General features: G+C 34.9%; 1 protein-coding gene across 16 annotated transcripts in view; it reads left to right on the top strand.

Moving 5' to 3' along the window:
* Nucleotides 1-25,717, top strand: part of sif (still life) — a 378,461-nt gene that overhangs the window by 319,441 nt on the left and 33,303 nt on the right. For 11 of the 16 annotated variants that reach the window (XM_070111162.1, XM_070111161.1, XM_070111164.1 and 8 more), the window contains 3 exons: nt 6,958-7,128; nt 12,371-12,565; nt 20,032-20,140. In XM_070111162.1, coding sequence (XP_069967263.1) covers nt 6,958-7,128; nt 12,371-12,565; nt 20,032-20,140 — 475 coding nt within the window. The remainder of the gene's footprint in view (nt 1-6,957; nt 7,129-12,370; nt 12,566-20,031; nt 20,141-25,717) is intronic. The other 5 variants (XM_070111165.1, XM_070111160.1, XM_070111156.1 and 2 more) reach the window with 1 other exon arrangement.

Genomic DNA, 25,717 nt, shown 5'->3' with positions numbered 1-25,717 from the left:
ATGTGTATTGATCTTTAATAGCTTTGTCGGGCGTTTGTTCCAATCTTCACTTACAATCAGAAGCCGCATAGATCTGTTAGCCGCAAGATTAACTAAGTAACTTATTCCCTGACGCATGCCGCAGAGAGACAAACCTTAGGAAGAAGGCAGCTGGATGATAATTTGAAAACATTTGCTCAAATTCAAGTATTTTCGTTCAAGTTTGGCAACAATCCGATCATAAAGAAAGCTCTTCAGCCTATCTCTCTAATGCTTACACGATAATGTCGAGTACATTTTCCTTAACTCCTAAATTATTTATGCTAGCTAAAGACATGCATTCTGAACAAATCACTCTGCTCACAAGTACTATAACCTCACTATTTTAGTAGAAAACAAAAAAACTCGAACCAACATTTTTTTTTTCATAATAAAAATGCTTGCGATAAAATGTTATAATGCTATTGCGTTCGTCACGAACAGGTTTTGCCTATCACCTGCATCTGAAATTTCATAGCAAATTAAGTACCGTTACCAGATATATGTACATATATATGCAGCACTCTTATAGTATATTGATCGCCTGGTAGCTTTTACTAAGTAAAGGTTCTTTGAGTAGAAACACTAACCCGAAAACCTTGCAAAGGCTGCTTGAAGCAATGAAACCAAACCCTTAAGTTGGCAGCACGAGGAAAAATACACAAAAATGTTCTTGGCAACATATAAGGCAATCGACAGGTCGTTCTTAACTACCAAGCATCGGTATGGTCGTGAAGAAACTTCAGACCTGTCAGAATACTGAACTTCCCATAATACTGTCTACCATCAAACACCTACACAGTGAGGACCGTACGCTTCCAGTTAACCTACACTACGAACTCCTCCCATTCATCTGCTTCGAACGGATACGCATCCAGTATCGTCAAGAGAACATTTTCTGATTTCGTCGACGATAACTTACTGACCAGACTGCGGACTTAACGGACTTCCGACAAGCACTTAACACGCTCCCAATGAAACGCGTTCTTAGAGTTCAAACCATCACCCATAGCAGAAGAAGAGCTTGAGTAGCCTCGCAAATCTTGAGTGACTCTTACGCAACTTTTTTCTAGATACTGTAGCAGGTTAAACTCGTACTTATTCTGACTCGACCCCAACATACCATATTTATGTTCTGCATGCAACCAGTAACCGATGATGATGAATAATAACGCGTACTTTCTACTCTTACGACACATAACCCTAAATTGTCGGCTGATCCCAGTCTGACTGAAAAACTCGAACAATTTAAGTGACAATTGAGTTCCATATATTTATAAGCGAATAACTTTAATGTATAATAAAAAATATAGCTTTCTGATGCATACTTCAAAAGCAGCATATTTGCCTAAAGCAACGTCGAGGGAATTAAAAAAATTCTCATTTCGTAAGAGACTCAAACTTTAATAACTTTCATACCGCTCTCAGCCCGTCTCGTTCTAAATAAATTATTTATGAGATCTCAAGATAATTCGCCAAGGCAAAGAAAATACAAGAGATGGACAACACCTTGAGATCACCATAAATAACTATTTTTCTTTTATTATGAATGCATGAAATTAAAAATTATGTTCACCTTTGTTACTACCACTCCATTCATGCTGCCTCCTTAGCCAACTAATGACAATACACTTTAACATTTTGCGACGCAGTTCACACAATTAAGCACACACTTACGTTTACACAGTGGGAAACACAGAGAAACTTAAGTGCAAAGGCCACAGCAGCTAAGATGTCCTTCGCTGCGCACACGAAAGGACATTTGTATTTTTAATACTCAAGCGCAGCCAAAATGCAACTTACTTCAAGCAGTCGTTCGTCAAACAACGGAACAAAAAAGAAAGAAAGAAATGCGCTCCTCCTCAATAGCTGCTAAGAATATATAGACAAAAAAAACAGTCACCTATCCATTCAAAGCCATAATGAAATAATAACAAGAATAGGATTGTCATGCAGCTACGTTGCAACAGCCATTTCCACAGGCCAGTAAGCGGGTGAAATAAATTTACAAAAGTGCCACTAAATTTGCCACAACGTCAACGAAATGTCAAAAGGCTATACAAACAGACCGGTACATGCGTTCACCAACAGACACACACACATGCACATACCTCCAGAGAAAGTGAGAGAGAGAGAGAGAGAGAGAGACATAGAGATGACAGGGCGAGCGGCGTCAGCAGCTACGCAAAGCGAGTTAAGCTTTACAAATTTAGTTTTTTGTTTGTGTTCTACTCACAAGGACCTCGCCTGCGTACTATAGGTACACTCGTGCCTCGTACCTCGTACACCTCAAGGACCTTTTGCGCCACATAACCACTATCGCACAATTTAAATTTGGCTCACTTACTCGCTATTCACTCACTCACTCGCTCACTTATAGTGTGCTCGAGCATCAATCCTTTAAAATAGAATCAAGGATAAAAGTGTACAACATAAGCCATGCAGCTTGGCTGCCAACAACAATATTGCAGTGAGAAATTTGAAAATATAAAATACAAAAACAACTCAAAAAATCGCAAAGGACAGCAAAAAAAAAACAGTAAAAAAACGCATAAAAGGTGAACAAATGAATCTCCTCGTAAGTAGCGTCGCAGGAGCGTACAGGTGAGCGGCTGAGCGGCTGAGCTGAATGGCAACAAAGAAAGCCACCAAATGCTCTTTGTTATGCTGAATGATAAAATGAAACCTTCCTGAAAGTGTTTCATCGCGGCTTAGGTGTGCGTACACGGTGCAGCAATTTTTACGATGGAGGTGAAAAGAAAATTGAGCTGAGTTACTTAAATAGCTTTGAGAAATCTCAGGAGACAACACACTTTGGTAACCACAGAATACGATTATAAGTTTAGTACTTTCCCAACATTAACAAATATTATTATTCATTCTTAGCGATCTTTATTAGAGTAACCGATTTGAATAGGGAAATTTCTGTCTTGAATATATGTATGAGTTTAAGAGGTAATATAAAAATTAGAAAATTTGCTTCATAACTTTTCAAGCTTTTTGAGCGGTCTTGAACTATAGTCTTAAGTGGTCAACTATATACGCTTAGATTCGGCAATTAAAAACCAAGACCACTTCTGCAGTCTCTTCCTAATAATACCCTTCACAGTTACACTTTTTTTATAAAATAAAAAATACACTCAGTGATTCGAAGAAATTACTTATGGAGACTTCAATTAGTTGAATATTATATATTCGATAAGAACTTGACACAAAATCTGAAGATCCGCAGAAGTATCCCTCATAACTTTTTGATGTGTCTATGCCTATTTAACTTTGAAAAAGTCGTAGAAAACGTTTACAGTTCTTGGTCTAATATAAATTCGGTGTCCGTTTCGATTACATACTTGTAGACCTATTTGTCATGAGAATGGATTTGCTTTAATCTTCGTTTCGCGTTCTATGTATCGATATTAATTTTTACCGTGAGAAGTTTCGGACTTTATAAAATTTAATATTTTTCAAGCTTTCCAGTTCAATTCTCTTTGCTTATGTTCAGATAAGAGTATAAAAACAGAGTTTCTAACTAATCTATGTAATTCTATAGGTCATTTTTGGATTATCAAGAAAAAGACACCGATGTCTACAGATCATCTGTGAATTATCAAAAAACGTTGCATTGAAAAATGCAAATATATTTTTTTTCAGTGTAAAGTTATGCATTTATCAAGGACTACATAAAAGTACTGACAGCCAGCGAAGAGTCCACTTTCTTTAATGACACTCTACTAAATAGGTGAACCTTGCACACATAATATTTACATACACACACACACACGCACAAAACTCAAGTGGAAGAATAAAGCCGATAAACCGAGATACATACAATAGTAAAATATCATATATGCCATGTGGCAGCACCTCTAACGGACGGATAAAGAAAAATATAAACCATAGGCTAAAGAAAAGCAGAAGAGCCTACTATCTAAAGTGGATACTCTAATCTCAAGTTGAGGTTTACAAGCAAGTGTACCAAGGAGACCGAGCACCAACACGATTAGACAAGCAAATATACATACATACAGACATATTTATGTATTATGCATTTTTTTTTTTTTGTCAAATCCATTTGTGCAATTTAAGCAGCAGCTTTTTCGGTGTGAACTCCTGGCAGACAGAGAACGCAAAGAGCAAGGCAGTCGCTCACTATTACCGACGACAACGTCGCCGCCAAACAAGCTACCGCTGTCACTTACGCGCCACCGCAGCGGCAGGATGACAATCGCATCGCAACGCAATCGCGGCTTGTTGCTGGCGCGCAGAAGAGCGACGGCATGAAAGAAGCGAAGGAAGCTCCAGCGGCAGCTTATGCAAATGAATGCCGCCAAAGCTGCAGAAACAAAGCGCGCAAATCATTTACATAATGAAAAAGCGTAAAAGGAAAAATGCCAAGAGGCAGTGGAGCGCAAACAAACGGCGGGCGGCATGTGGCATGTGTTATACATATGAGTCATGCGAATGATTGTGGACCACAATGAATGCATTCCACATCGCACTCGAGCAGGAAATTGTGCGCGCTCGCATAAATGTTGACTGACAAAAAGCTGAAACGGCTTTGCTTTTGTTTTTGTGTGCCGTACGTGGGATATTATGCCAAAATCAGTGAAGGAAGCGAAGGATGTTGCGGCAAACGAGGCACAAATATGCATAGGTATGTGTATGCGCCTAAGTAGAAGAAGGTGGCTTGTAAAGTGACAGCGTTGTAATGTGTTGTTACAACAACAACAACAACAACAAGCACAACAACACCACTGTATTGGAGTAGCAATCCAAAATTACAGTCAGAGGTACAAGTATGCCACACACACAACGCAACCAGTAAGCTTCGAACGTCAAACTGTCGACCTGTCTTGAACGTATGCAGCCTGTGTCATGTATGTTGCTGCCCCTAACCTCCAGCCAACCTGGCAGGCATCAACTGTCAGTGTCAAATGCACTTCGTCTTCGCATGCTGTTGCTCCCCCTACTATTGTCGCATTTGTTGCCGACCCCTTCTAACCGCAAAAATGCGTATTAAACACCTTCTATTTACACTGTCGACCAAGCGATTGTCAACCACCGCTTGCTTCCGGCTTTGTGCGGAGGGGTTTGAGAGCCCAACGAAACCGCAAACTGAATTGGAAATGTCATGGCAACAAAGCACTTTAATGTCGAGCAGAGTTGCATTGTGGTGGAGTGTAGAGCTTTGCCTAGCGATATGTGAGGGTCTATACTTATTGTGTGTACTAACTTATATTTAAAAGTAAATCATTGCAATTGAATTACTACAGTAGTGATTTCAATAATTAATTTACACACACCTGAAGTTGCTCTTTACATCAAACACAAGCTCTTATTCCATTTCACTATTATTGGTGAGATTCTTTATGCTAAAGGAGCAAAGGAAAGATCTTGCTGACAAGTTTGCCCTCAAAACACTTTCATTATATGAGCTTTCACTGAAATTTTTTGTAAAAAAATTTAGCAGTCAGTGTGGCTTGAAGCTCGAAATTCCTTCGATGATTACATGACAAATAATGATCAAATATATCTAGGGAGCTAATGTGAAAATTTCAAATCGGTCTATCTAATCATTTTTGAGAAATTTTGCTCACCGACTCTGAAAACAGTGTTTCGAAAAAAACACGTTTAAAGTTTAGATGCCGATTACACTAAGTTAGAAATTCATACAAATAAGACCGAATCTCCGAAACTATTTGGCTGTTAAACGTTTATGAATTTTTAGAGAACATTCTTAAATATATACATATGTACATTCAGCATGTGTGCAAAACAAGAAATCGATTTTTTGAATTTCACATATCGATATAAACCCTTAACAGCAGCCGCTCATAGCTGTTGCCAAGACAAATTATTCGCATTCGAATTTTTTTCGTATATCACCCTAGAAAAAATTGAAGAAATGTATTTTATGTATAGCAGACACAGGCAGAGCAATATAACGGTGCTACTGAATATACATACATATATAGAAGATAATAGGATCATGATCAGCATATAGATTTTAGTAAGCACGGTGTTCTTCAGTCGGAAATGAGAGTAGAGAAAAAAAAGAATGTGTCTACAGGCAAATAAGTCTCTTATTTTTCATTTAGATACATTATGTAATGTAATATAAATAATTAAATTCCAGTTGAATAAATTTGAATTATATATAAAAATTATATGTATGTATAAATGTACAAGTATATTTCACCTAGTATGTATAGTTTGAGTCTTTTTATGTATACAATAATTTTAAATATTTCAATCGCACCAAATACACCAAAAAAATGTGCACATATATATGTAGCTTTGTAGTCACCAAATCTCAATTTATTAAGCACATACCATTTGATTTTTTAAATTAGCTGCCAACCGCTCCTCATGACCCATGCAGTCAGTCACACTTGTTTTACAATTCGCAACTTGTCCCATCCCCTCTTTTTTATAATGAAAATTATTTGCACAAATTTACACCACTCACATTTTTGCTAACTTCACAATTTTCTTACTTTCTTCATCTACTTTTTTATCTCATCTTGTATTGAATCCAAATTAAATGAATTGTTTGCAAACACCACGTTTTACAATATAATAAACAAATAACAACAATTAATAATATAATGAAAATTTATAACAATTAATAAATGTACTAAAACAACTACAACAACAACACTACTACTATTACTTTTACAACAACTACAACAAACCAACCAAACAACTAACAAACATCACTACCAAAATACTTTCTAAATTATAACTGAAAATCATAACTTAAATTAAACAAAAAAATTAAAATTACTAAATTGATTGACAAATGCCAAAACGAAAATGCACAAACAAAAATTTAATTGAAAAAAAAATTCAAAAATACAAAAACAAAAAAACATCAATCAACCTTCTTCCATCGTCATCATCGTTGACTTTGTTTGTGTCGATGGAAACGCTTGATTGAAGGTTACCGGATTTTGTCGTTCACCTCAGGAAACCCGTAAATCCAGCCCGACTGGTTCTGTCACATCGTCAGTCTCGAATGCCGCACTGACACCGTCACGTCAGCTTACCGATGCTGAGAAATTGCGCAAGGTCATTTTGGAGTTGGTCGACACGGAACGTACTTATGTTAAGGTGAGTGGAATTTACTCAATATTTCTATATTCCTAGTGTAAAATTATATATGTTATATAAGAAGGGTTTCTTCATTTTTTATTTGACCTCTTGCGATGATTTTGGTTACATTTTATTTAAAATCCATTCAAACTGACGAAAACTCTGCCTGACGTTGAATGTCGGAAAATGAAGCAGTTCTGAGATATAAATTTTACGGACTTCCTATGCTAAATACATGCAATAAATATCTGCGGCCGATAAAAAGTAGCCGTAACTATAAAGTGTAGAAAAGAAATTAAATCGTCCCATGAATTTTAATTCGCTTGAAATAAATTTGAATCCTCGCCGAAATTACAAAAAAGATAATAAATATTTTTCTATTTGCTCATTTTGAAATGAAAAATCGTCGAAAAATATTCAAGACTGAAGCTACATAATGTAGTGCGGTTAACTTGTGAATTTTGTCAATCAATATGGATCCAATCCGTATCAGAAATCGTTTACAATATTTTAAAATTTTTGATTATCTTACCTTTCGTTGAATACCCAAAAAAGTACAGAATTGGTAGACTAAACTTAGAGCAACCCCCCAACTCAACTAACATACGAAATATCAAAGATTTGTATAAAGCTCTTAACTGTAAAGTCACTCTACTCATTTTTTAGCGTATACAGAGTATCTCAGTTCAAAAGTTGTCGGCCTTTCCTGATAGTTTTAGAGAAAAACGTATTTAAGGAATGAGTAGTTTCATTATAGAATTCCAAGATCTCAAAGCCAATTTAGTTAAGACATGCAGACAAAACTTGGCGAAACGATGAAGTAGATATTACTGACTATACGAGTACACTATTATCTAAAGACACGAGCAATTCACTTGGTTAAAAGCCAATGATATAATCTAACCAATACACCGGCATAGTAATGAAAAACCACTTATACACAGACACATTAACGTCAAATATCAGCCATTATGCAGCAAATCATCTTAAAATTAATTACTTTTCGCCTTAAGTGGGCCGCGGGAAGAAAAAAGAAAAAGAAATATTCTTACAAAGCTTATAATGTACGAATGAGTGGCGTTTTATAATGAAGCCAAGACTTTGAGCAAACGAGCCAATGAATGGAGTCAATTGGGTTTGAAGTGTTTCACCGAGCGATTGCGTGAAAGGCGAAGAAGAAGAGAGAAGTTGCTGAAGAGGCATAGGTACTTATATGTAGGTAGCTCAGGTGCAAAAACAGCTAACGGCAGATGTGGCACTTCATGTTTATGTACACAAACATACAGATATATGTACAGTGACTCCAAATACTAATTGACTGACAGCAGTTTGATGTACAGGTGACATTTTAAATGACAACCCACTAAATACAGGAGAACAAATTTTTGGTGTGTCACGAAAGAAATGTAAATTTTTAGGTTATGCCGAATTGCGATTAAGCAATAATGACAAAATGGTGGAAAAGTTTTACGCAAATAAATGTGAAGAAGCACAAAAAAAAGAAAAATAACGCTCGCGGTGCTTGAAAATTCTCAATGCCAAATTAACGCTTTTGAATTGCAAATAACGTTGAGGCGTTAATTTTATGCTAATTTCATTAAGATTTTCGCAATGAATATGCAAACGTACAAACGAAACAGTCGGCTGACAACTCGAAGCTATAACCAGCAGAACCAACAACACAACACACGAAATACGTGTACTTGTAAAATAACGGTAGTGAAGATACATTTTGTAGTGTTGCAAAGAAGTTTTCGTTGTAGTGGTAGCTAGTGATAGAGAAGTGGTGAGGTGGGGAGACGGTGGAGAGGGGCGAGCTGGAGTGGCGGTATGGGGGGTTTAGTACGCAATGTTGCTTTGTGCTCATTAGAGACGCCAGCTCAAAGCCGATAAGCAAACAATGAGATAATAATAATTAAAATTTTAATTTGTAAATTATGTAAGTTAAGCCAAGGCAGGACGGGAGAGACGAGATTAGCATGGTAACTAAAGTTATTATGAGTTAAAACTAAACCAATGCGGCCACTAAGTGCTTGTAGGAAGTGCGGACCAGCGCGAAATATGGCGAAATGCGTTTTTTAGCGATCGAGAAAGATGTGTTGTGATTAATATTATCTTAAATCCAAAAACCAAGAAATTTATAATTGCAATAGATAAATTCAGGTAATGATCAAAGGCATCGTCAAAATTTTGAACGAAAATGCGGCATCCCTAACAAAATCATGTTTTTTGAAAAAATTTACACTTCAGTGTGCCTTAAAAATCGAAATTATTATCAAACATCTTATGCTATATATCTAAGGAGTACGTGTGAAAACTTCAAGCCAATCGGTTTAGCAATTTCAGAAAAATTTTCTCACCCACTCTGAAATCAGTGTTTCGATAAAAACGCGTTTAAAGTTTTGGCAGCCTTACACTGAATTAAAAGGTTTTTTAAAAATGCGAAGTATATATACGAAGTGTGTTCAAAAAATAACGTGAATTTTTTATTTTTATTTATTTTTTTTTTTTTAATTCATTTATTCGTCTACATTCATGTTGTCGCCTTCAAATTAGTCACCATTCGATATTAAGCACTTATGCCAGTGCTGCTTCCAATTATCCAAACATTTCTCAAACATGGTTTTTGGGATAGACTTTAGCTCTTTCAGCAATGTGCTCTTAATGGCATCTAAATATTAAATTTTGAAAGTCCCGTTATTTTCAAAACACTCTTCGGACTCGAAACTATTTACCGCATCAACTTCGAATTTTATTAGAATATTTTTAAATATATATATATGCATATCTTTGGAAAGTTGACAATTCTATTGTCAAATATGTCTGTCTGCAGTGGCCGTAATCACTTTCTAGAAGGCTGTTTTAAGAGTATACGTTTATTAACACGCGTATTTCCAATTCTACTTTATCGGTAGATGGCAACCCCATATACGACGTGTGTAAAAATTTTCCAAATACTTTCAGCTTAGTAACCGCATTGTGCTAATTTACTACTACTTTTTCCTTATTCAAATACTCGGATACCACAATTAGAACGAAAACTCAGCTAATGACGAAGCGGCTAGGTTAACATAGTACAGACGTAAATATAGTTTCTTAGAGGTAATTACTGCATCTGAATCAAAAGAGTCAGTCAAGTCCATATACCAGATATAACCAATGACTATTATATATTTATATACATACATATGTATATTTTGAATACCACTGTGTTTGCATAATACTCGCAAATCCCTACAGAGGATAGAATTTCTGCTGCTTGTCAAACACAAGTGGAAAATAATGCGCTTCCACTATACAAATAAAATAATTATTACTTAAAGGAAATAAGACAAAATTATAAATATTAAAAAAATGCGAAAGGGAAGAGAGAAAAGAGTGAATAAAGAGAGGATACATTAAAAGTACCGCATTGTTGATTATTAAGTCAAGTTCGTAACTCGAATAAAAGTAGCGCATAAATAATGCAAAGCACAAAAAATTATGACTATCAGCGACAAACCACAGCAAAAGCAAAAAAAACAAAACAAACAAAAAATGAAACAAAGCTGAAAGCAGAAGAAAAAAACAGAGCACACTCGAAAGAATGGCGTGGTATGTTACACCTGGATTTGTCGGTAATTTTTATCATCACCAACTTTTCACGCCAATACATAAAACATACTCGTGCATGCATACAAACATATATTTATATATGGAAGAAGTATGTTTGTAAATAGAGCGCATTTCTCAAGGTATTCGTAATTTTCCACTGCCAGCGCCGACAGTCGACGGCAGCGTTTTAATGAGTTTGAGGAAGTTTTGCGCAACTTGGCAGAATTTATAAGGTACGATGCCAAAAGTGCAAACAGCAAACGCCAAACGCCACTAATTGGTTGCGTTGGTGGTGGCATCAACTTTTGCTGCAACCGCACGAGTCACAAAGCGTGGACCACACGATACCCACCGCCACTAACGGCGTGGCAAGGCGTGTTCGCTGGCAATCTCTAATTCAAACTTTTATTTACTGAACCACTATTGTTTCAAAGTTTTCACGCTGTATTAGCATACATCGTTAAATAAAAAATAATTCTCCGCCTTTATCTCTAATTTTTATTTTTCGTACTATTTGAGCGGAAAACACCAAACATTGCCACATTTATTGGAAATGTGTGGACTCCCACACATTCGTATCTCTCAAATGTGCAACTTTCCTAACGGCTTCCGTCGTCCGCTTTTTGGTAGCGAATGCCCACAGGCGAACTGCTGTCCTCTTTTGCCGATTCGATTGCCGTTTTGTACTTCCGTTTCACCACACCGCTTCTTGTCTTAGCACAACTTGGTTTCCGCTCTCCTTCTCATTCTAGCATGCCTTATTTTTCGGTTTATTCTAATTTTAATTAAAATATTTGTAAAGTTCATAATTTTTCATATCTTCGGGTGGTTTGGTTTCTTACATTAACGATTTGGGTCACACCCATGCTCGGACTATACGCGTGTAGCAACTTAAAGCCATAAGTTGGTGGTAAAAAAATTCTTTCTGGGTAATTTTTTCGGTCTTTAAACATACACGACGGTGTTTTTTTTCGTTCCAACAGAAATTTCGGACTAACTTATCTAGTTTGATTCGTACATTTTCACGTATTTTAATACTAATATTTATTACCGCCTTTTAAATAGACTCCTAAGCCAAGACAAGCATAAGCCTTGGCTGTAATGGCCTTCAGTGACTTCAGCTCTTTCCAAACACAAATAAAATCTTTACTACGAGCTAAGTAAGCTAAAGCCTAGATAATTATAATATTTATAGATCTTTCTCTCACATTGATTTCAGAGATCGTTTATTTCATACTTTAACAACATAAATTCAGAAACTTTCCGACAGTTCTACACACCCAAAATTACTCGGATTTTATCCGCGATCTACCATATTTAAGAATGAATTAGTTAGGTTAAATTTTAGGTCTTAGAGTCACCACAATGTTGTAGCACTTACACGCATTATTCTAATCCAGAGTGATCTAAGCCCTGTCCGCCGGCATATCTCCACTCTGTATGAATTAAATGCATCGTCTAGATAGATTTAAAAAACAACAAGTATTTACTCTTACGCTGAAATATTTAGCATGAAAATGTGACCCTTTCGATTGACTAAACAAAGAGAGAAGAAAATTATTAGCATTTATTAATTACTTGATTTTGAATTAAAAATTTTTTCTCAATTTAATTTAATTTCTATCAATATTTTGTGATTATAATATCTTATTATTACACCTTACAGCACTTGAACAATCTTTTGGAGCACTATTTGGAACCAATGAAACGCGAAACATTCCTATCGAATGCCGAAATTAATGCACTCTTTGGTAACATTCACGAAATTGTCACATTCCAAAGGCAATTTCTGCAAAATCTCGAAGAAGCGTTGGAATTGGAGCCAGACTTCCATAAGTTCGAGCATTCAAGTCAGTTCCGGGTAAGTAAATAATGCTTGCTTAAATATGTATTTGTATGCTTCATAGAACTTAAACTTAACTGTAGAATTGAAAAAAAAAGTATGGAATATTTTTATATTAACCTTTATAAAAAAGAAATATTATAAGATTTTAAGATTATTATTTAACGAATTTTCCATTCAAATAACACTTGAGAAAATGTGTTATTATTAAAAATACCATAACTTTTAAAAGAAATAAAATGTCGGAGTAGAGTAAGCATGAAATTTCCTAAAAGCCCTTCTGTTTTTCAAAAATTCACGTATTTAAAGCTTTGAAAAGTTAAAAAATTAAAAATCATCAGTCTTGCAAATTTCTGCAATTCCGCTAGGACCAGGCGCCCAAACCAGTATTAGCTGTAACTCCATGCTGAAGTAAAGTGTTCAAAAACTCTGCACTAGCCTTAAAGAACAGTCAGCTGGCTTAAGGATGCTATCGCCATGGATAGTCACCACTCTGTAGAATGCTGCTCATCGGAATAATAGATTCGCGGCTACTTTAATACAACTTCCGCTTGAAAGATGTTGAAATACTTAAGAAACCTGAAACTGGAGTTGATAGATGGTTCCCAATAGTGCACTCCTCCACCAATCCTTCACGGAAGCCTTAATTCATTAGTAAAAACGCTCACCGCTCATCTCATCCAGCGACTGTTTTCCTCCCCTCGAAGATATGTGAGCAGAGAAAGGGCTGCCAAGTCTAGACTCGGTGACCTGGTAATTCAAGTATATTGGATTGAAACTAAAGTGTGAGGTTTCCCGTGTGTCCACTCTCGCTGTCATATGAATAGGTACTCAGCTTCTCTGAGGCTAAGAGCAACCTTCACGTCATGTATAACATATGTAGCAAGGCATTGAGCGCCATAGTTGGTGTGGTTGGTAATGCTCCGCACATGCTGATGAGATCCGTTTAACTAATTTCTTCGCAAGCATAGTCTTTCACAGCGCCTGTCATCACACAAAAATTATATAGAACATTACAGATTATGGTTTTAAAGAGCCAAAAATAGAGGAAATTATATTTTTTTTTCATTTTTGACGCACCGTTAAAGTTTTTTTTGTCTGTAACGCCCATAAACATACAAATAACATGGTTTGCTTGAAATTTGATACAGTATTTCAATAAATTACCGTTAAAATGAGCAGGGTTGTATTTAAAATAATTAAACGCCTGCACTACTGCCTAGCTATTGAGTTTTCGTTAAACGCATAACTGGTTGGAAGTATACAGGCATAGGTATATAAGTGACTTATAAGCGCTTAGTACACATTCAAGTCTCAAGTTTTACTTCTCTGTATATTAATATTTATTTTTCCAATATGCAAGCATTCTTGCAATCGAAAAGAAACTGGAAACACTTGTGCCAGAGTTTATGAGCACAATACCAATTTCTTAGCTGACTAGTGAAGTGTGGGTTTCCGTTACATTTGTTGTCTGGAAAAACATTTCTCATGCAACTTTTCCACATTTATTGTAATCTTTGCTTAACTTACTTTCAACGAGCGATTCACCTCATTGATTATACACGGGACTGCCATGACTTTGCTACCTGGGCAGAGGCAACTCGTAGATTTGCCTATTAGCGTAACTCCAACTGGCGAATGTCTACATGACTCACTGCAACTGTTTTTCTTGAGCACAATTGCACACGCGTCCCGCCCCTGTACTTCTATGTTTCCTCACTGACATTTCATTAGAAACGATAATAAATTTTGTTCTATGCAGCAAAAGAGCAAAACAACAAAAACAAAAAAAAAAGCAAAGCAAAGAAAGGCGGAATGCAAATGAATAAAGGAGCGGAAATCGTAAAAATTTTCCAATTTAAACACAATAACAACAACAATTGCAATACCGAATAGAAACTTCAAGGAAGCACACCCATACACATAAAAGCAAACAAGCAGCGAACTACAAGCTAAAGCGCCGTAAATAATTACAAAAAAGAACACAATAGAGCAGAAGTTGTAACGAAATACTCATAAAATGGAGAGAAAGCAAACAGTAAATATATAAAAAAGCACAGTTAGTACTTAGAAGCAGCCGTTATAAATCCCGTTGCGGAGCACCAACCACACATCTACAAAGATGCTGAAGTGTGTAGTGCTAGACTATCAAGGCATGACGTTGTTGTTGTTGTAGCAGAAATACTAGCCGTGCCGGTTGGCAATCACGCATTTTCCACACTAAACACCAAAGGATATTTAAATTGTTGCACCAACTTGTTTGACCGTGTTAGCTCTGTTAGTTTTGCTTTGTTTGGCTGCTGGTAAGCAAACAAGCGCGGAAGTGGAGTAGTCGCAGATATACTAGAGAAATATCCATAAAACGCAAACAAGGGTAGTTGGAGAGCTCAGTGACAGATTTAATTTTTTGAATAGCCGAGTTCGAGTTGAGTGTATGACTACTAATAGAAGAATCATGGTTTCAAAATCCGTCTGAAGAATATTCTAAAATTCTACAAACTTGCAATCTATCGGAAAACTCAATAAAAATATCCATCGAAAATTCGTCAAAGTTTAGAGTTCATATGCAATAGAAATCCTCATAATTTCTGAAATAGACGTCATATTTGCCCACAAAGTAGATTTTTTAAATTTCTTTATATGGCCGAGTGCAAATAAGTACAATATGTGACTACTAATGGACAAGTAAGGGCTGCAAAATCCATCGGATTAGCATTCTACAAATTTTCAACGCCCCTCATGCATCGGAAAACTCAAGACACACATTTGAAATTAAATAAAAAGCTGCACCAAAAATGTTTCAAAGTTTAATCATCATTATATACAAGACTGCTCCCTTCAACTGTCAACTGTGAAGCGGTACTTTTGGCAAGCTACGTCATTACATAAACTTTTGACAGCTAGTGAGTTTTATTGTAGATAACTCTAGATGTTATATGACATGAGTACTTGGACGAAGCCGAGCCATATTCCAACCATTTGACAATTTTAAAAGATTGTTTTCAGAAACGTGGTTGCAATATGTATCTATATATATCCTTATAATTTATGAAAAACCAATAAACAATCAAAAGTTGTCTGGCGACCATATATTCGCATAGAAAGTGGGTCTTTTGAATGTACGCAGGGACTTGTCAAAATAATCTCTCGAAAAATATGAACTAGAGGATCTCAAAAAATAGTTGGGAAGCTAGGCGCGCTTTTAGGTGCGAAATTTATGGAATTTTTTTATAAACGATAAGCACCCAAGACTGACTACTTTTTAGCTTTAAAGAATCGAGTACTTGTGGAAAAATGTGTCCCCTTCTAGAGACGGTTGTATTTAAACTGAAGAAAAAGCTTAATTATATGCTATAAATTGCTCGCTCTCCTCTGTATATTCGACGGAATAGCTATGATAATTAGGAGAACTAATCGGGACACTATAAAGAGAAGATTATTCTTGCAGATTTCGAAAAAATATTAACAATGGTTTCTAAAGAGGGCTCACTGCATTCAAAATAAAACTGAAAACATTTCTGGGACGATGCGTAATAGAATAGATAAACTTGGATCACTAACCAAAAAATAAGTTACAAACAAACTCTAAACGAAATTCTTCAAACTAAAGAGAAAAGCGGTCTTCTAACCTTTTCTTATTCCACAAGCTATCAAACCACCATCGTAAAATCCTGCTTCTTTGTATGTAAAGACAAGCAAAACTCACAATATCCTAGTGCCTAGTGCCAACGCCAGCGCGTATATTCGCTCCCTCACACTTTCTTGGCACTCAAATGGACGACGCAATCTTTTTCCGATTTATGTATTTGTTACGACCACAGAGAATGGCTTCACTTGATTGCGTTATTTGTTTGGCTTATAGCGCTATAATTCTTCTATTGTCTGCTCTTAGCTGTTTTCTAATAAATTACACAATGTCTAACTTTCGTTGTTGTTGCTATACACATTTATTTTAAGCAAATATTGAGTTTAATTTGCTACTCAACGCGCAACAATCAACTTGTGCCGCAACACTTCTATTCATACACTTTTATTCATATTGCAACAATGTTTACCGAGCAGAAATTTCATTTGCTTCGCTCATTGCTTTGTAGCTCAAAGGCATCTGTATTTGTTTTGGGTTGATAAGAAAATGTTGTATGATTCCACTCCTAAAGGTATGCTATAAATTATGCTTTACCCTTTTTGTGTTAAGTTTAGTGTAAAATTTTTGGAGTTAAAGGTTATGATAATGATTTTTTACTGGGTCAAATTAGATATGCCATAGTGGAGGGATAATTTTCTTTAAGTACAGCGAAACCACAATTTTTTCCTTAAAATAGTTTTTTTTTTAAGTAGTTAGACTTTACAAGAGATAACTCAAGCATCAATAATGATATAGGAACATTTTATATGTTAATATATATGGTGACACCTTTTTCTAATAATCACCATTTACCGAAGATGCCCGATCATCAACTTCAGCTAGCTAATGTTATAAGGATATAACTTGCCGACTATTCATGAACAATTTTTTGAGGTTTCACACACAATAACAACTTACTGGAATGAGTTACAATACATTAGAAGTAAAACTACTAATAACAAATAATATATACTATATATATACATATATATATATATGGAAAGAATAAAACTATAGTTATGTCTTTCGTGTTGTGAACTTAACTATTTTCTTGATCGCCAATTCCTCAAACAATGTTCAGAATTTTCAAACCTAAATAGATTGGGATGCATAGACATTAATGCCTCCGAAGATTCACGATTCTAAAAACCAGCCACTGAGAAATTGTCATCATCAAATTTCTTAGTAACGAAAGCAGATTTTTATGTCTTAAAATTTTTAAATATTGAGTTGCTTATAAAAGAAAGTAATAAACCTTTGGACTACTTAATAATAGATAAAAAAAAGCGACAGCTTCGTAGTCAGATTCCATGGAAACCAAAAGCATAGTCAAAAGAATGATTTCAGCAATACTTATTTCATAAATACATACATAAGTCGTTTTAAAGCAACATCCAAACTGTCAGTCAAGGAAATGCCAACGACATATAAAGAATTTTGTGCGATTTAACAGTACTTGACAAAGGTGACATTAATCTAGGTAGACATTGTTTTGTATTTGAGCAATGATTCCCAGGAAGACAAAACTATTTACAGTTGTTGTTTAGTTCGTTTATGTTAATTTAGAGGAGGAGAACTAAATTGAGGTATGCTCACATTGAATGAGGCGCCAATGAAGAAGTGTGCTCTCCCTATTCAGATATATTAATTCAAAGGCTTTGCCGGAATTTGTCTCTGGAGAGGTTTATAGTAGTCTGCTTAAGCTTTGCAAGGTTATAACTTAACCGTAACTGCTTTGCCTGGCGCATGTCTGTAGTTATCTGAAAAAAATTTAAAGTATTAGCCGATCATGGCAGAATGTCCGATTTATGTAAATATATTTACACTAAATTTAATGGAAATGCCTGGAAATTCAAGATACATCATATAAAAATTAGTTAAACTCTTAACTACTGGCTCACCAAGAGAAGTTCAAAGCATAAATGTAAAACAATTTTTATACAAACATATGCAATACGAACACATATGCCTTTTTATGTAAATATAATAGGTATATAGTAGTCATATACTCGTTTTTTTAACCACATGTATGAGCGTGTGAGCGTTTGTGCTTAATATGTCGTCACATGAAAACTTCACTCCTCAGGTGTCTTCTATCGCTATTCAGGTATGCATTTGTTTGTTCTATCTCTTTCGTTACGTCACGGAACAAAAGGTTTCAGTTTAATTAAATTCGCATTAATGACATCATTATGGCTGGTGCTCGATGTGGTGAGTCAGGCGCGAAAGGGTTCGTACGGAGAGGAGAGATGGAGGCGCGCTGAAAAACTGCAATCAAGACAGTTGAATGGGTTTGCTGCAGCTAAAGCTTTCTCCGTCGTTTTACTTCCACTTCTGCCATCTATGAAGCTGTCTAATTTTTTTGATGCTGCCGTCAGTTTTTTCATTTTCTTTTTTTTTGTATTTTCCATTTCTGTGTGGGGATTTAATTTACTCCTTTTTGTTTTATAGTTTTTTGTTGCAATTTGGAACGACAGTTGCATGGAGTTGAAACAAAATGCATAGGAATGAATGGCCGAGCTAAGCAGTGGTGTAGTCTATATGTTTTAGCTATGTATATAGCCTTATATACTTAGAGTGTATTTATGCATGTATGTTTATCATATTACGGTTATATACTATATATGCAGCTGCATCATAATTACTTTAAAGGTAGCGAGTTTGATGGACTGAAACGAAGCTATATCTATGTGTGTGTGTGTTTGTTTGTATATCAGTAATCCTCGGTGTACTTAATTACACTTTCAATTTAAAGCTGTAGAGCTCATGAAATTACTTATTTGATTTAATCGAAGTCATTCTTTCGCAGTACTTCGGAAAATAAGTTCAATCAATAAACCAATTCAAACATTAAACATTAGCTCTATCTGAAATTCAATTCAATAAAGCCAAATCCAAAGCTTTCCCACGTTTTGACTTTTAGACCTAATCTTTCGGTTTATGGAATCGCCAAACCAAACTCTGACGGCATTTTTTCTAACCACATACCTGCGAGAGAGATTTGTATGAGTAAAAGCTGCTGACGGAAAGAGGCTGTGAATTTCTTTACGAATGAATCAAAGCTTTTGAAAAGGCTGATGGAGTGGTCAGGAACTCTCTATCAACTTCAGTCTCAGACTTATTGACTACTGTAGCGTTTTTCAAGTTGATTTTGCTACCATTAAAGTAGCGTTAGATTTACTGCTCTGAAGTGTAGCCTCCATCATAGAAGTAACCCAACATCGTTATCAATGGGATCGGCATGGCAATGACTATTTGTAATAAGACCATTGTGGAAACCAGGCCATAATCGAATCGCAGGTAACTGCAAATCTGACGAGTAGACAAAGAAAAGCACTCCAGGCCCTGCTATCAGTAGAATGGAAACTGGTTTATGCGCTGCTCTCTTCATGGACTACTACTACTGGATAGCTGGGCTTTGCGGAAGGTTGGCCAGCGCGGGGCTACCATCAGTTGTTACGTCGTCGCAAGATTCTTTTTGTTCAAGATCGATCGCAAGAGATCGAGTTAGCTATTTACCCTCAGTAAGATTAGCTTCTCGCTAGTTGTGGGGTATTTTTTTATGGCTTTTCAGGACTACATATAATGGTTCAAACGCTATCCTCATCTTGAGAACCAGCCATCGAACCTAATCGACCAATCGCCTCTTTTAGTAGTGCCAAAAATTTTAAACAAAATTTCAAATACGTAAGCCATTTTCTAAACTCAACCAAATCGTGACATAGAAACCTCTTAGAAATTCGTTAATTCTTTCAAATATGCAGCAACCCTCCAATGAATATTGAAGACTCTATATTGAACTCTACTTAACTATACAAAATTTGTATTAAAACTATTTTCTCTTTTTAATTATTTGCAGAATGTGCTCTTTGCGATCGGTTCGGCTTTCTTGTACTACGTCAACCATTTCAAGCTCTACTCATCATTTTGTGCTAGTCACAGTAAGGCACAGAAGGTTTTACATCCAAGTAAGTACAATTCTTGAATGCATTATATATAAAAATACTCTCTATGAAATATAATATGTAGCCAAAGTACTTGTGGTAAGCTGTACGATATACTTAAAGACTGTAGAATTTTCAAAATTTTAAGTCACAACTGTGTAGGCAATTAGAAAGTAATTTCCTGTTGATAGAGCTTATATTATGTGGTAAATCTCTTTGCTTCGCTTATTGGTTCTTTACTCAATCGATGTTTGGCTGCACCCTACGTAAGCTTACAGCCAATAATGCAGTCAGAGGTGTGCAAAGGACTGAATATTACACTTGATTTCACTTGCTAAGCTCTGTTCCAAAAGTTCATAAAATTGCGTAATAGTTACAATTAAGGATATTTAAGAACGCACATAAATTATATAAGTTTTTTTTTCTTAAAACAAAAATCATACGAAATCATTTTAATAGAAATACCTGCAACAAGTATAACACCGATTCCTAACGGTTAATGAAGTTAGGGGTGGCTTAGAGGTTTTTGATTACCTACTTAGGGTTGGTACTTGAAGTTATCAAAACCGGAAGTCAGAAGATTTATACAGAAGCAAGTATTAAGGTTTGAAATCAGTCAAAATATATGAAAGCTCAGTAAAAGCTCGTGCCAAAGTGTTAAAATGTATATATACGTACTAGTCCCTCAGCTTCTGAGATATCGAATTGAAATATTGCAAACGTCCCTTTCTTCCAAAGAAGCCGCTCATTTGTTGGAACTGCGGATAACGGATCACTATAGCATATAGCTGTCATACAAAGTGAACGATCAAAAACAAGATCTTATATGGAAAACTTTTTTATTTAACAACATTTCTTTACGAAATAAGGCATGCATTATTGTCCAAGGCAGGTCTACAATCTCCGAATAAATTGTTCAGATCGTATCGCTATATTATATAGCTGCCATACAAACTGATCGATCCAAATCAATTTCTTGAACGGAAACTCTTTTATATATTTGAAGGGTATTATATTTGCGGTGTCATTTATTCACGGATACTTATTGAACAGAAGTTGCGACTGTGAGTATAAATGTATTACTTGTTTATTGCAACAGACTGAAAATTCCATTATGTGAGCAACAAAATCGAATTCCGATTAGTTTACAAGAAAACACATCAAATTGGTGAGCAGAGGAAACACATATATGTATGCATGTATACACACATGGTACAACAACTTACATGCAGAAGCAACTCATGAAGCTATCGTAAATTTATAAGCAAAATCGTTAAACACTGTTGCTAGCATTTACCTCTACTGTGCGCCCCATTTGTGGCAGAATGAGGATTAGACTGCTAACGGCACTGCATCAGGCAGTCTAGTAACTATGAAAGTTTGGAGCACACAGGCACACACACATGCATATGTATTAGTATATGTACATATGTATAATATATCTATTGTAGTAATGTGCTTTGCAGTTGCCACCGTAGGTCTGCCGTGACAAACGTCGCTTTGTTGTTTTAGCCTTTCTTTGTGCCAGCTGTGGGAGAACATTTCAATTTCACATTTAAATTTAGACATAAAATGTGGAAAGTTAGTTTGGAGTTTAACTAAACACATATGCTGTCATCTACTTGTGCGAGATTCTTAAAACCGAATGGGACTTTGTTTTAAAGAGGTGCTATAGTTCAGTTCAAATAACGATTGTTTGCAAATGACTCGAGTATATTGACTTATGTACCAGGCAGACTTAAAAATTCACATAATTTTTATGAGCGAAGCCACTAGAGAAAATGTTATAAGATAAAAAAGAAAATTTGATGAGTTAACATTATAGTGAAGACACGAAAAATTGGTAAAAAAAGTAACTACATAAAGATTTTAAATGACCATAAAATAAGTTTGATCAAGTTCGTTGACACTCTAAAGATATCAAAAAAAAATAAGCTTTATAGAAAGTGACCACTAAATTAAAATTGAGACAATGCATGGTAAAATTACATAAAATTGCATGCATTAAGCTTCGAATTGACTCCACAACTATCGTATGCCCTGGGTTTGGCAACAAATGACTTTTCCTTTACTCAATACGAAATAAAATGCTCGCTTCAAAGAAATTTTGCGTTTTTGACGAAATAGTCGCAAAACAGTGAAGCATAGCATGCTGGTTTAACTACAAAAATAGTATCAGAAAGTTATCGCCCTCAAAAACAATTATTGTGAATAAAAAATTCGAATATATATATTTTTTAACCATGAGAAAGTATAGATTTCAATAAAAGAAAAGCCTACCGATTATTTAAAAAAAAGCAGATATTTTGATGTCAGAATTTTCTTTTGAAAATTAGAGTTAGAGTACTGTTCGACATTAACTCAAAATAAGGTGTAAAAATAAATATTTCAAATAACAAAATACGGTGTGTTTGAGACATATAAAAGATTAGTTTAAGCAAAAATTCGTGAAAGACAAAAATATTTGTAAAAGTTTAAAATAAAAACCAAAAACTTTGTTATAATAGTTTTTCACATACATTTTGAGGTTATGTGGAAAAAGTGTCTACGCGAAAGTTGTAAATTTTTTTATTATCAACAACTTTACCATATCATGCGTTTTTATAGGACTTGTAGTTTTTCCGTAAATTGAGATAAACCGTTTTTTATCCTTAAAAACCCAACCACCTTTCCTCCCAACTACTTTCCAGCTTCAGATTGAGCATTAATTATTTATCTTTTCCAATGGATTTCATCCTACCATTACTTATTATATTCGGAACAGGGTATATTAGGTTTGCCAAGAAGTTTGCGACACCCAGAAGAAAACGTCGCAGACCCTATAAAATATTTAAATATTTAAATGATCATGATCATGACCATGTCCCTCTGTTCGTCGGTCTGTATAAATGCGAACTTGTCCCTCAGTTAGCGCTCAAAAAGAGCAGCCATAAAAACTGAACGATCAAAATCAAGTTCTTGCATGGAAAACTTTTTTATTTGGCGAAATATCTTCACAAAATTTGTCATATATAATTGTTGAAGGCAAGCCTACAATCTCCGATCAAAATCAGGTTCTTGTATGAAAACTTCTTTATTTGTGAAGTGTATTCTAGCTTCGGTACAACCGAAATTTACCTTTTTTTTACCATTTTCAAATCTTTTCGAAAAATTCTATATACGCCTAAAATTGTGCTACTTAAATTTTGTTTGTAAAGCTCTACTGATTACAGTTGCCGCATACAAGGAAGTAAAAAAAATTGATTGTTTGCACAAGAGGAATACGAAAATACGCTGAAAAACGTTTTTTTAATACATTTTGATACAGCTTATGCTATTTTTGTGTATGCTTTTGAAGAATAAAGGTCGGAAGTTCAGAAATGAGTAAACAGCTAAGAAAATAGCGTTTACTTTTTGAATTATTGATTTGATTGCATAACTTAAATATTGTTTGTTCACATTAATGAATTGAAAGATATTTGCGAGTATGTTCAAATAAATTTTTCCCAAATTAAGTTTATACCGAAAAATAGTATTTGCTTCTCTGATATGTAATAAAACACAGAACACTTTAAAAAATTGCGCACTAAGTAAGAAACCTACAAAAATAAAATTTTAAAGTTGCTAAACTACTTAACTTTCACATACCTAAATAAACTCTTCGCAACTTTCGACAAGCACATATGTAATTTTAAAACTCCTTTAAAAACCTTTAAATCTTAAGAATGTGTTTGGCATTTGTGAAATTAAACCAAACCAACTTTGGGCAATTTAAGTGAATTTTATAACAAGAAAGCTTCTGCATTTGTAAGAATTTGAGGCTTTCAATATTCCATTGCGAATGCACTTCAATATTACACATACGCACTGCAGACCCGGTGAAGTATTGTATTAAATACACTAAGCCACCAACATATACTTGTATGCACTTTAATTGTTGTGCTGCGTGTGTGCATAAGTGGGCCTGTACATACACATTTGCGCTATAAATTCACGCTGAAACAATGCCTCGTGCGTATTTACATTTTTAAGTGCCACTTCGATGTAATTGTAAGACAATTACAAAATATTTACAACATGCTTTCACTGACAATTTGTTATGCGCCAACATGTGGCTGCATGATAAACTATATTAACATGTGTATATATCTATATATATATATGTGTACATATGTATATATGTTTCGAGTGTCTTGTGAAATGCATTCGGCTTTGTGGACAATGTGCAATATTTTACAAGAAACACACAAACATACATACGTATATGTATATAAGTGTATGACATGCATTTGTTGTTTGTAGTATGCTGCTCGGTTTTCGGCAGCGTTTCGTTGCAGCACAAAATTGCCACCACACATTAATTTATTTTAATAGGCAACTTCATCTAATTGCACAAGTCAGTGGTTCAGTGCAAACTTTTGCATTTTCTTCTTGCAATTGCACTAAAGTATGTCATTCGGGCGCTAAGAATAATTGCCGGCCTATTGCATAGAATACATATATGTATATTAGGCGTGTCTAAATAATATTTCTTTTCTCATCTGTATAACATAGGATTTTTGGAGATTTGCCATAAAGAACTAAACTTAAAACCTTGAGAAAATAATATTCTAGTACAAAATTTTCCCCTCTACAAAAACTGGTATTAATAATTTTTTTCGTAAAAATATTATTTTAAAAGTTATGCGCTGTTAAAGTTATACCTCAAATGATCCAAGAATTCATACGGGTACATTCTGAGTTGCTCATACGACATGGTGTACTGTATGCATGCAGTACATTTCATGCCTAACTTTAACTGCGTATAACTTTGAAAGGAATGTCGTTATAAAAAAAACCATTAGGACCTTTTTTGTAGAGCAAACAATTTTGTAATAGAATATCACTTTTATAATCTTGTGGGTTCATTTGTTATAAAGATACAAAATTTAATGCTAAAGATCAAAAAATCTCATGTTACATACAAGTACATGGAAAAAGTAATATGATTTAATCACGATTTAAATCGAAAATAAAGAGTCCGTTTACTTTAGATAATTTTTCTTTTTGCAAAAGACTGAAACTTCAGCGGACTTTTGCACAAAAAAAAATTACTTGAGCATGAACGGGCACCCTAATGTGTATACATATATGAGCAGTTTAAATGCTGCAATGCTCAAATAGTCATGCCATTTCTTATGAGATTTTCTGGTGTTTAAATAAATGTTTATTTCATGCGCAGTACATTTATTTGCTTGCAACAACATACCACACATATATATATGTTATGCGTACAAATATTATTGTTGCAACAATGACTTGAACACATATTTTATTCCATAAAAGCATATTCTTGTTGCTTTCAACTTTAACATTCTTGCTGCTTGTCTTCATGTCTACTAAACAAACTAATTTATGTAATTTATTTAATTAATTAATATAATTAATGTATAGTTGGCTGCAGTAAAGTGAATGCTATACTCTTTGGCATTGTGATACCGCAATTTAACAGCGCAAAGTCGCAATATGTTTGAAGACAATTTACTGAAATTTAATGAATTTTATATAATCAAAGCAAGCTGAAAATATGGAAACTAAAGCACACAATAATTTTTCAAACTTTATTCCTCTCAGCCGTATAAA

The sequence above is a fragment of the Bactrocera oleae genome, chromosome 6, assembly GCF_042242935.1.
Source record: "Bactrocera oleae isolate idBacOlea1 chromosome 6, idBacOlea1, whole genome shotgun sequence".
NCBI lineage: Eukaryota > Metazoa > Arthropoda > Insecta > Diptera > Tephritidae > Bactrocera > Bactrocera oleae.
Note: the sequence above shows the minus strand (reverse complement) of the source record. Positions and strands in the feature narration are given on the sequence as shown.